Here is a 12254-nt window from a genome sequence, read left to right as displayed (position 1 = left end):
CAGCTGCTTCCAGCCCAGGGAGGGGCTAGGCTGGGGGGGGGGGGGGTGGGGAGAGGTGACTCAGGGCCCCAGGGCTTCTTGTGACTCACCGTTGGTCTCAATCCTAGAGTGGGGAGTGGAGGCAGAGAGGGGTTTGTGTAAAAGGGAGGGAGAGGGAAGAGTAGGAGACCTCAAAATGCCTAAGAAGAGGGGTCCAGGAGGAAGAAGCTGTGGGCCTTGACTCCTGGGTCTGAGGGAGGAGGGGCTGAGGTCTGGACTGCTGGTCTGAGGGAGGAGGGGCTGGGCGCCTGGACTCCTGGGTCTGAGGGAGGAGGGGCTGGGGTCTGGACTGCTGGTCTGAGGGAGGAGGAGCTGGATCTGGACTCCCGGGTCTGAGGGAGGAAGGGCTGAGGCCTGGACTCCTGGGTCTGAAGGAAGAGGATACGGGGTCTGGATTCCTGAGTCTGAGGGAGGAGGGCTGGGGCATGGACTGCTGGTCTGAGGGAGGAGGGGCTGGGGTCTGGACCCCTGGGTCTGAGGGAGGAGGGGCTGGGGGCCTGGATTCCTGGGTCTGAGGGAGGAGGGGCCGGGGGCCTGGATTCCTGGGTCTGAGGGAGGAGGGGCCGGGGGCCTGGATTCCTGGGCCTGAGGGAGGAGGGGCTGGGGGCCTGGACCCCTGAGTCTGAGGGAGGAGGGGCTGGCGTCTGCACTCCTGGGTCTGGGGGAGGAGGGGCTGGGGTCTGGATCCCTGGAACTGAGGAAGGAGGAGCTGGGGGCCTGAACTCCTCAGTCTGAGCGAGTAGGGGACTGGGGACCAGGATGCCTGTGACCTCCACAGCCAAGAACAACTGAGCCTGTACACCAAAGCTTTTATTGGGAGTGGGGCAGGGCAGGATTTACAGTCACAGAGACAGAGACACAAAGACACAACCCTGCACCGGGAAGAAACACCCCTGTCCCCTGCCCCATTCCCTTTCATGGGATTCTGTGACTTCTCTATAGGTTCCCCAAATTCTAAGCTGAAAGAGGGGTGTCTGAGAGGGGAAAGATCCCAGATTTTGAGTCATTAAGCCCCTGAGGGACACAACAAATGGCCACTGAGAAACTGAGGGTAGTTCGAAACCACCCAGGAGAATAAAGTGCGAGGAATCGGGGAGGGAGCATCATGAAACCACCACGCGGGAGTTCAGTGGTGATGGCTTCAAACCTTCGAGTTCATGGACTTGAGCAGCCACTATTTAGACCTGAAAACCATGTCAGAAAAAGTGCATGGGGGTGGAGAGGCATATTGTTAACATTGCGATTTTGGCTGTTTCCCCAGACGTTATGCTAAGCTAGGGAGAAGAGGGTCTTGGGAAATTTGGTGCTTTCGCGGAATCTGCTGGTAGGGGAGATGTGAAGTGGGCGAGGAAGGGGGGACTTGAAACCGCCATTTTCCCTCAGAAACGCTGGTGAGAATCAATCCCTGGAATGGCGGGGACGAGTGATTGGTTAAGCCAATCTGGAAGATGCAGAACCGAGTTGGGACAGATTTGAAACTTCTAGAGGAGGACCTTGAATTTTTCTGAAAGGAGAGGGGAGCTGAGTGATCTCAAGGGTTATCCTGAGAGTCCCTGGAGATTAAGGAAAGTGGGGGGATGGGGGGGTGCCTCAAAACCACAAGAGAGAGTAAGAGGTTGAACTGTCCATTCAAATAAAGCCCTGAAAGGAGAGATTTGAAACCACTGAGGCAGAACGGGTGGAGAGGGAACCTTTAGGGGAATTTGGGTATCCTTGAAACTGTCAGTCTGCAGCTTCACTACCCCTGAGAGGCAATTGGGAAGGAAAGAGGATTTGACAGCACTGGGAACAAGGGAGAGTGCTTCTTAGGCCTGAGGCAGGACAGAGAGGAGCGGGGTTCCTTGACACTGTCACTCAGGCCAGAGATGAGTGGAGTGGAGGTCCTGGAAACTGCCATTCAGTGGGAGGCACATGGTCAGTAGTCCCGGACAGGGGGTGGGGGCCTGGGGGGCTGAAATGTGCTGTGTGTGGCCCCATAGGAGGGAGGTGGTGCAGGGGGTGCCCCCGGGGGCTCAGCCTCATCCTCCATTTCGCTGTCGTCACTGCCAGCCAGCTGGTCATGGCCAACAAAGCCACACTTCTCCTCGCTCATCTCCTCAGGCTCTGCCCACGGCTGTTTCTCTCCAGAAGCAAAGACCCCGTAGAAGATGACACCTCCATAGTGCACCAGGGAGGCAATTAGGAACACGTACTGCCACTCCTCCCGAGTCTGCAGGGGACAACAAGGCTGAGGTCAAATGGGAGGACAGAGAAACAGAGGCAGAGAGAGGGGGCGGCCTAGAGGAAGGGAGGCAGAGACCCAGAGAGGCTGAAAGGGCAGGAATGGCACCCCAGAGACAGCGCCACCACGTGGTCAGTTAGGTACCAAGCACACACTTGGAGGGCGAGTGAGTCAGGACTGCGGCACCGACCTTGTGCTTAGTCATGGCCCCCACGATGATGGGGCACACCATCCCCGACAGTGTGCCCACGCCGTTGGAGATGCCCATGAGGATGCTGGCGTAGCGCGGGGCTATGTCCAGGTGGTTCACGTTGAACCCTGGCGGAGAGACAAGTCGGAAGACGTCGCACCGGAATCTCACTCGAGTGATTCCCACTGGGACGTTCTCAACCCTCTCGCCTCTGGCCACTCATGTTCCACCTTTTGTGAGGCTGAGAGGCCCCGTTCCTGAGCCAGGAAATTCCCTACAGAGCTGACCAGAGTCCCCCCAAGCTGCGGATCCGCGGTTCTCACCAGAGATGGCGAAGCCGCTGAAGCCCACGGCTAGGACCAGGAAGGAGATGGCCACGCCCTTGGAGTGGGAGTAGCCGACCACCAACAGCAGCGTGGCTTCCATGCCGAAGCCTGTGGAGGAGGGGGGCCGCGTCTCCTAAGTGTTGGCCGGAGCGGGGCGCAGGATGCCCCACACCACCCTTCCAGACCTGCTCCAGCCCCAAACCGCCTCTATCCGCCCCAGTCTGGCCACCTCCACACCCAGGCCTCCTCGCGCCCTCCACGCCACCCGCGCCCACCCTAACCAGGCACCTACTTCTCCAAGACTCAGCCCTGACCACGCCCACCAGCTCCATCGGCCCTCCCGTAGCTCCACCCCTTGACTAGGCCACGCCTGAACACATAGGATCCCTGCTGTGCACCTTGACACCTTTCCCTCAATCCCCACTCATGAGTTTTTTTGTTTTTGGTTTTAATTTTTAATTTTAATTTTTGGTTTTAATTTTGGTTTTAATTTCTAATTTTTGTTTTAAGAGACAAAGTCTCACAATGTTGCCCAGGCTGGTCTCAAACTCCTGAGCTCAACTGATCCACCTGCCTCCGCCGCCCAAAGTGCTGGGATTACAGGCGTGAGCCACCATGCCCTGCCTGTTTTTAAATTTTTAATTGTAATTTTAATTTTTCTAGAAACAAAGTCTCGTTCTGTCGCCCAGGCTGGAGTGCTGTGGCGCGATCATAACTCACTGTAGCCTCGCATTTCTGGGCTCCAGCGATCCTCCCTTCTCAGCCTCCCAAGTAAGTGGGACCACAGGCGAGCGCCATCACGCCTAGCAAATCCCACTTGTTAGACAGCATGCCCCCTAGGCCCTGTCTCTCCTGGTGCCCTACTCATAGCGCCTCCTCATCACCTAGTTCATGTCCTACCACACCCAACTTCGCGCAGGCCTTGTCCTTCCAGGCCCAACTTGATCTCGCCTCTGCTCTACCCGGGAAGTCTCGCCCACCTTGCCCTTCCACGCGGTGGCCCTTGGACGGCCGCGTGACAGCCCCTTTCATTCAGGTCGGCTCTGCCCCGGCTCCGCCCTGTTGGCCACAGCCCTTTGCATAGAAAGGGACTCCTGGGGCAGGCTAGACGGTTTCCGCCTGTAACCACGCCCCATCACCTCTCAATCCCGCTCTGCTCCACCCAGGCTGTCCTAGAACCGGCCCAGGCCCCGCCCCACTCACCCCCGCAGTTCATCAACTTGCGCACGTTGGTGGTGGACATGATACGGCGGCTCCTCAGGAAGTCCGCGATCTGGCCGCCGATGGGCACGATGATGGTCATGACCAGGTGGGGCAGAGCGGACACCAAGCCTACCTGCGGGAACAGGTGTATGGGGGAGACAAGGGTTCGGGGCCGCCAGCTCGGCGTCTCTGCCCAGTCGGTGCACCACCAAGCTCCTCCCTGCCTCGGGATCCCAGCCAGTTCCCTCCCGCCGACCCCTCCGCGCCCCCGCCCTCTCCTCCAGGGCTCTACCTTGCTGATCTCGAAGCCGAACACTTCTTCGAAGTAGGCGGGCTGGGAGATGAGCAGCAGGTAGAACGTCCAACTGCGGCAGAAGTTGGCCACGATGATGGCGTAGACTGGCATAGACGTGAAGAAGCGCCGCCAGGGAGTGCTAAACTTCTGTGGGGGCGAGGGAAGGGCCGCTAAGACAGAGAGCGGGGCTGAGGGCTTCTCGGCATCCCTTCAGGGACCCCAGTATAGTTCTGCGAAGACCAAAGGATCCCGACCGCACTGAAACTTCTGTGGACCCAAAGGCGCGAGCTACACCACGTTGCCGTGAGGACCCGGGATCCTAGCCTGAAGGCGACCCTTGAGTGATGAAGGAGTCCTGACCCTATGGTAGCCGCTCAGATCCTCAGGTGTCCGGGCCCCTCAGGGACCTGTCTTTTTCCTTTTTTTATTTTTACTTTTACTTTTTGTATTTTGTATTTTGCGTAGAGACGGGTTCTCGCCATGTGGTACAGACTGGTCCGGAACTCCCGGGCTCAAGCGATCCTGCAGCCTCACCCCCCAAGTGTTGGGATTGCAGGCGGAAGCCACTGAGACTGCCCTAGGAGTCTCTTTTTATGCAAAAATGCCCCCAAAATACAGCCTCAACCCAAGGTCTAAGCCCCACATTCTTTTTTTTTTTTTTAGATGGAGTCTCGCTCTGTCGCCAGGGCTGGAGTGCAGTGGCGCGATCTCGGCTCACTGCAAGTTCCGCCTCCCGGTTTCACGCCATTCTCCTGCCTCAGCCTCCCGAGTAGCTGGGACTACAGGCGCCCGCCACCATGCCCGGCTAATTTTTTGTATTTTTAGTAGAGAAGGGGTTTCACCATGTTAGCCAGGATGGTCTTGATCTCCTGACCTCGTGATCCGCCCGCCTCCGGCTCCCAAAGTGCTGGGATTACAGGCGTGAGCCACCGCGCCGGGCCGCAAAACCCCCACATTCTAATCTCTTCTCTGCTGGCTTTAACCATGCCCCGTCAGTGGTTCTAATCCCGCTCAACTCCCGACCTAACCCTGCCCCCAGCACCTGCGAATCCCGTCCTCCGCGGGTTGCAACCCGCCTCCAAGGTTCTAGCCCCTCTCTTTGCGTCCCAGTCCCGTCTCCTCTAGAGTCTGCAGGAACCCTTCCTGATCTACACGTCGTGCAGGCTCGTGGCCTGCTATGTCTCCCCGCCCCTTCCCCGAAGACTTGGGCCCGGACCGTGAGGGGGTTCATGAGTTTCGCGCTCTCTCCGATGGCGTCCTCGATGTACTTGCGCTCCTCCTCCGAGATGCTGGGATGCAGCGCGGGGGACTCGTAGGACACGAGCAGCCAGAACAGGTACCAGAAGATCCCGAAGCTGCCTGGGGGGGTCAGGAGGAGGATGGGAGCGGAGTGAGGACCGGCCCCGCTCCGCCCCAGCGCCACCCGGAACCAGGCATCAGGGTCCCTCACCATAGACGTAGAAAACAGAGCTCCATCCTGAGTACTGCACAAGGACCCCGGCGAGGGGCATCGCGACCACCGCCCCAGCATAGGAACCTAAAGGGGAGGATGAGGGGGAGAGAACAGGCCCATCTTCCCTCAGATCAAGGAGTGCGGACCCCCACCACTCCCACCTTTCCAGAGACAGAATTACAGGCCACAGCCCCTCCTCCCTCAGACCCAGGAATCCAGGCCTAGCCCCTCCTCCCTTGGACACAAGAGTTCACGCCCCCAGCCCCTCCTCCCCCAGACCCAGGAGTCCAGGCCCCCAGCCCATCCTCCCTCAGACCTGGGAGTCAAGGTCCGGAGTCTCCTCCTCCCTCAGACACAGGAGTTCAGCCCCGCCTACCCCCTCCTCCCTCAGGCCCAGGGGTCCAGGCCCAGCCCCTCCCCACTCAGACCCAACAGTCCAGGCCCCAACCCCTCCTCCCTCAGATGCAGGAGTGAGGATCCCCCTTCCTCTCACCGCAAAAGGCTGTCGTCGCCAGGCGACTCCGTTCTAAGGGTGGGGCCCATTTGCTCCAGATCCCATGGCAGGCGGGGTATGTGACGCCCTAAAGAGGAGAAAACCAAGGTCACTGAGAAAAGGTGGGGTCCGAGCGAGGGCAGGGTCGTATCAGGCGGGGATTTACCTCTACCAACCCCTGCAGGATCCTCACGAAGATGACACAGCCATAGTGGACGCGGGCAGCCGAGGGTATCAGCATGTTTAGAGTGGATGTTGCCACAATAGCAAAGCCGAAAACCCTGATGGGAAGAGTCAGAGAAAAGGATCCAAGCTATCCAGCCATGCCCGGGATTCTGCCTTTCCCGTCCACAGCAAGCTAGGCCCAGTGGTCCCCAGGACCCCAGGTCCCACCACCTCTCTGACTTCCACCTTCCTCAATCGCAAGCCCCACCTTTCTCTAAGACCCACCCCCAAATCCAGGCCCCGCCCACTTCCCAGAGGCAGCCCCCAAATTCAAGACCACGCCCTCTAACTCCACCCACACAACTATAGTTGCCGCCCACTTCGAGACCCCACCACTGTACCTGTTGGCTGCAAATTTTTGGCAGATAAATCCTCCCGGAATCTGAGTGACAATATAGCCCCAGAAAAAGGAGCCGTGTATGAGGCCGACCGTCTCTGGATCCCAGCTGAACTGGGCTTTCTGGGGGCCCAAACGTACATTAAATTAGCCGCCCTGCCCCAAGCTCTGCCGCTCCACCAATCAGCACCCACAGACTTAGAGCCTCGACCCATCAGCAACAAGGAATCCCTCCCACCTCCAAACCCCTGCCAATCAAAGCTCACACTATCTTTCTGTCAGTTAAAGTCTATGAACTCCGCTCTTCCACGTTGCTAGGGCCTATGCTGCCTTAACAACGGGGTCCATCACCACCTAGAAGCCTTGCTTCGCCTGCTTCCTTGCCTCCGTGAAAGCCTAGGGGCCCATGTATGATGATGACTCTCTCTACTTCATCCAACTTATGAGCATTTGCGGAGTGACCTGCACAGGGTCCAGGCAGGGACACGAAGCAGCCAAGGGGGCGGACCAGATTGGAAGGGAGCAAGGGGAGGAGCTTCAGGTAGGACAAAGGCCCCAAATCAGGACTCTTTTCTGATGCAGAGGCAAGGCGTATGCTGAAATTAAAATAGGACAAAGGACGGGGAGCGGTGGCTCACGCCTGTACTCCCAGGACTGGGAGGCCGAGGTAGGAGGATCGCTTGAGCCCAGGAGTTTGAGACCAGCCTGGGCAACATAGTGACACCTTGTCTCTACAAAGATAAAAATAAAAATGTTAGCTGGGTATGCTGGCGCGCTTACTGCTCAGAAGGCTGAGGCAGGAGAGTCTCTTGAGCCCAGAAGTTCGAGGCTGCAGTGATGGTGCCACTGCACTCCAGCTTGGGCGACAGAGCAATGGCGCCACTGCACCGTAGCCTGGGAGACCCTGTGGGTCTTCAGATAAGGGACAGAACACATGGAGTGGGACGTAGGCAGTGGCTTCAAAAAAGGATCAAATTAAGGGAGGAACCTAGGATGGGACTGAGATTAAATAGGTGTGACCCGGGAACATGAGTTTGGGGTACGGGTGTGAGCAAAATTGCTAGTAGGTCCAAAATGGGGCAGGGGCAACCCCTAGGGAACCTGATGTTGGGGCGGACTCTACGTTTTTCAGTCAAGCCCCTGGAAATAAGGGCGGGACTTCATTTAGATCAGGACGGGGCTTAGGAAAGGGAGGTGGCCCCTAAGGCGAGGTCGGAACCAAGGGGCACACGGATTGGGCTGAGCTATTCCGGCCGCGTTTCGGAAGGGGAGTGGCCTGGACGTCTGGTGGGTGAATGTGACGTCATGGGGGCGTAGGCGGAGCTCAGTGAGCGGGGCGGGGCTCTGCAAGGGCTCAGGCCTTGAGCTACCTGCACCACCACGTGGCCCCCGCGGTGAGTCGTGCTGTTATTGACCATGGAGACGATGGCCACGCCCAGGTTGCAGCGGATGCCAAAGCTGATACAGAAGCCCAGACCACTCATGATGGCGATAATATAGCGGCGAGGGAGGCCGAAGCAGGTGCAGTCCACCACCGGCGGGTCCCGGGTCTGCGTGGTCACCGGGCGCCCATCCGCACTCAGCTCCAGCGTCTCCGCGCCTTCCTGCCGCTTCTCCAGAAGACTGCGGGACAGCAAGAGCCAGAGACTCGGAAGTCCAGGCCCCCAGCCCCCTCAGCCCCAAGACACAGGATCCAGGGCAAAACCTGCTTTTCAAGATCCAGAATTCTAAGCCTGCACCTCCTCCTTCACCAACAGTCCAAGTCCCTGGCTCCCTTGGCCCCCCGGGATCCAGAAATCCTCCATCTCAGACCGGGAATTCAGGCCCCTAACCCCCTCTTTCTTCACACTGAGGGTCTTCAGTCCCCTCTGCCAGCTGTGTCAAATCCTTCAACTCAGGAAATTTAGACCCCAGACAACTCTTTGGGATTCAAGAGCCCGTGCCCCCACTCCAAGGCCCAAAGACTCTCCAGCCGCCTCTCCCGGATAAGAGTCTATTCGAGGAAGCAAAAGGTGCTAAGGAGATGCTTCAGCAAAGGTGTCAAAAGAACAGATGCTTCTCAACCACGTCTGCTAGGGGGTGGGGAGATGTCCAGGACCCTGGGAATCCAGCAGCCCATCCTGGGCATCCCTAGGGAACCTTGAGCCCAGGCTGTCAGCCTAGGGGGTAGGGAAGGGAGTGGCGGGTGGTGTCCTGGCAGGGGACAGATGGCCCTGGTAGGGGGATTGGCTCATTCCCCAGCGTGACTCTCGCCCCCGCCCGTTCTGGATCCAGAATCAAGTCTGTGATGACGAAGAGGGTATTTGGAGGGCTGCCTCAAGCCCAGGGAGAGGCTGCAGAAAGAGAGAGGTGCCTTCAGACAGGTGGAGAAAGACCCAAAAAGAGGGTGACAGAGATGAGGGGAGCTGTACAGAGGCCCGGAGAGAGGGGGTCACAGACAGAAGAAGGGAGAGAGATCCAGAGAAAGGGTAACAGAGATCTAGAGATGAGGAGACAGAAACTCAGAGAGACGGAGAGAGTAACAGGGGAGCAGAGACCCACAGACATAGGGGGACAGAGACCCAGAGAAAGGGGGACAGAGACCCAGAGAGAGAGGGGGACAGAGACCCAGAGACAGAGGAGGACAGAGACCCAGAGACCCAGAAAGAAAGGGAAACAGAGACCCAGAAAGAAAGGGAAACAGAGACCCAGAGAGAGAGGGAGACAAAGACCCAGAGAGAGGGGGAGAGAGACCCAGAAATAGGGGGACAGAGACCCAGAGAGGGAGGAGGTGGAAACCTAGAGAGGGAAGCAGACAGAGTCCCAAAGAGAGGCAGGGACAGAAACCTGGGAGATAGGACATAGATGCAGAGAGAAGAGAACAGAGATCCAGAATGCAAGAGAAAGATGGAGAGTCTGGGAGACAGAGGATAGGCAGGCTGGGGACGTGATTTGTGAGGTGCGGCCCTTCTCTGAGGTGGGTAGGCAGCCAGGGGATCAGGCTGGATCCCAGGAAGGGGCTGGAACAGATGGAGGCGAGGGAGACTGGGACGGGGGAGGAAGGAACAGCCAGACGGTCCAGGGGGAGGGAGGTGGAAGAGCTGTGAGAACACAGCAACCCCTCCCCATCCTAGAACTTAAGGAGGTGGGGAGGGGCAGTTAAGAAACAGGGGTGAGAGAAGCCGGGGAGTGGACAGAACCCAGAAGGAGTAGGAATGAGACCACAAGAGGAAGAAGACAGACAGCCAGAGATGGGGGGATTGAAGCCACTAGGATGAATAGTACAGGATGGCAGGAACTCCCCCCACCCATCAGAACACGTCACCCAATGAGATTAGACTTTGACCCAGGTTGACATCAGATGATATTTGACCCTGAAACTCAAGATGTGATTGCAGCCCCTGAAATGTGAGATTCCTTGTTCATATGAGGAGATGTCAGATCTCTAATCAAGGCTGTCTAAACAGGGGGTCTCAGTATCCCACATCTATAAAATGAGGGCAAGGGCAAAAATGCAAGAGAATGCAAGAGGGAACTTCAAGGTGATTATCAATCATTTTAGAGCAAGAGGACCACAAGGGGACAAGGACAGAGAGGGGAGACCCTAGATGGAAACCCCCTCCCTTCCCTGGATGCCCCAAACTCAGGCCTGAGGACTTGGCAATGAGGAAAAGCAACACTTAGGAGGTCATTACCCCAAATCGAGATGTCTCAACTTCTCTCTCCCTCTGCTTCTCTCAGGATCTCTGTCCACTCCCCTACGTCTGTGTCTCCTTATGTCCCTCTGCTCTCTCTTCTCTTCCCATTGTAAAACTAAGGAAACTGAGGCTCGGGGAGCTGAAGTAGCACTCCAAGATCACAGACAAGAACAGCAATGGGACCTGATCCCTTAATGGCCCTCGGCATCCCCCTGCCCAAGACCCGGCTCTCAGAAAGGAGGCACCTTGGGTTCTCTTCTTTCCAGCATCCCGTTGACCATGTCCTTGTCCCAAGTTGCCCTGGGTGCAAGGAAGCTCCCCACCAGCTGTAGCATCACTCATCTCAAGGAAGATCTCTGTTCTAGGCTTGGGAGGAGACCGACCTGGGTTCAAATCATGGAGCTTGTACTCATTCACTGATACCCCCAACCCCAGAAAGGAGCCTCAGTTTCCCCATCTTTGTCTAGAGGATTAAATAGGATCAACGTGTTGTCTCTAATATGGGGTATTCCCCTCTCCCTCCAACCATCAGCGCAAACCCCAGGCACTGGAAGCAAATGCTCTTCTCTGCACAAACTCCCTGCTGATGGTCCTGGCCAGAGCCCGGGGGTCTCTGGGGACCCAAGAGGTAACTCAGAGAGGTGAGAGTCAGGAGAGATTGACTGTGAGAAACCCAAGCACAGTTGAGAAACAGGCAGAGACTGAGGGAGGGGGCCTGAGGTACACATCCCTCCCGCTGCCACCCCCCAGCCCCCTCCACCAGCACTTCTCTTTCTCTCTCTCTCTCATTCTCCTGACTTCACACTGATGTATTTTGAGAAACTCGTGAAAGGAGGCGAGAAAAAGGGTGGGGAGGGGCTGGAAAATTGGAAAAAGAAGGGGTGAGGTTATCTCAGCTTCCCCTCCACCGCCAACCTCCGTCACTGCGCCATCCTCCTGCCCCCCCCCCCCATTTCTGTCCAGCCTTATTCTTGTGTCTTATGTTACTAGAGGGTGGGGTAACTTTGGAGCTAAGAGGTGATCTGCAGCAAGCAAGACTGATGTTAGACTTAGCAAAGCACCCCCTGACCTAGTGAGGTGGACTGAAGCTCAGTGAAAGACAGGGTCAGGGCTGTGGCCCAAGGGGACAGGGCCTGAGGGCATGGCGGCAGGGGCATGGTGCTGATGAGGCCATCTCCTTCGTGCACTGTGGCCAGATATATTTTTAGGCTTTTCCGCAGCTGAGTAATTTATCTGACTTAGAGCCAGAGCTGGAGTTGGGGGTGAGAGCTTGTGGGGAGGTGTCCAGGTTATCCTGAGGGACACTCGGGTCACTGGGGTCATCAACCTGGTTGGGAGGGAGTCCCTCTCAACCCCAGCCTATATCCTTTGGGAAGGCTGTTCTACCCCAGGAGCCGAAATTTTCGGCCTCTAACTCCTTTCTCTCTCAGGGACCCAGGGTGCTCTGACTTCTTCCACCCAGCTTAACCCCCTCAAGGACAACGGGCTACGAGCCCCAATCCGCTTTAGCTGCAGATTAAACTCCATGCCAGACAGAAACGGAAAGAGACACAGAGAGACGGAGAGACCCATGGTGGGAGAATTAAAACCCAGAGACGGGGACAGGGATCCAGAGAAGTGGGGACCAGAGATTCAGGGAAGAGGAGAGACCCAGAGAGAGGGGGACAGAGACTCCGAGTCAGGGGTTGATAGAGATCCAGTGACAGTAATGGCCAGAGAACCAGAGAGAGATGGGGCACAGAGATGCAAAGAAGAGGCAGAGATCTAGGGAGAAGGTGCGGCCCAGAGAGAAGGG

The 12254-nt window shown here is 57.3% G+C and overlaps 1 protein-coding gene across 2 annotated transcripts in view; it reads right to left on the bottom strand.

Annotated features, from left to right (window-relative positions):
• Window positions 1-831: 831 nt before the first annotated feature.
• SLC17A7 (solute carrier family 17 member 7) overlaps window positions 832-12254 on the bottom strand; it is a 17775-nt gene continuing 6352 nt past the window's right edge. For both annotated transcript variants that reach the window (XM_023182504.1, XM_023182503.2), the window contains exons 2-12: window positions 8153-8405; window positions 6787-6905; window positions 6387-6501; window positions 6221-6308; window positions 5725-5811; window positions 5491-5633; window positions 4272-4421; window positions 3980-4112; window positions 2774-2884; window positions 2451-2578; window positions 832-2248 (exon numbers count right to left, since the gene is read on the bottom strand). In XM_023182504.1, coding sequence (XP_023038272.1) covers window positions 1955-2248; window positions 2451-2578; window positions 2774-2884; window positions 3980-4112; window positions 4272-4421; window positions 5491-5633; window positions 5725-5811; window positions 6221-6308; window positions 6387-6501; window positions 6787-6905; window positions 8153-8405 — 1621 coding nt within the window. In that variant the 3' untranslated portion in view covers window positions 832-1954. The remainder of the gene's footprint in view (window positions 2249-2450; window positions 2579-2773; window positions 2885-3979; window positions 4113-4271; window positions 4422-5490; window positions 5634-5724; window positions 5812-6220; window positions 6309-6386; window positions 6502-6786; window positions 6906-8152; window positions 8406-12254) is intronic.

Source organism: Piliocolobus tephrosceles, chromosome 21 (genome assembly GCF_002776525.5).
Source record: "Piliocolobus tephrosceles isolate RC106 chromosome 21, ASM277652v3, whole genome shotgun sequence".
In the NCBI taxonomy this organism is placed as follows: domain Eukaryota; kingdom Metazoa; phylum Chordata; class Mammalia; order Primates; family Cercopithecidae; genus Piliocolobus; species Piliocolobus tephrosceles.
The sequence above is the reverse complement of the archived record's forward strand: the minus strand, read 5'-3'. Positions and strand labels throughout refer to the sequence as shown.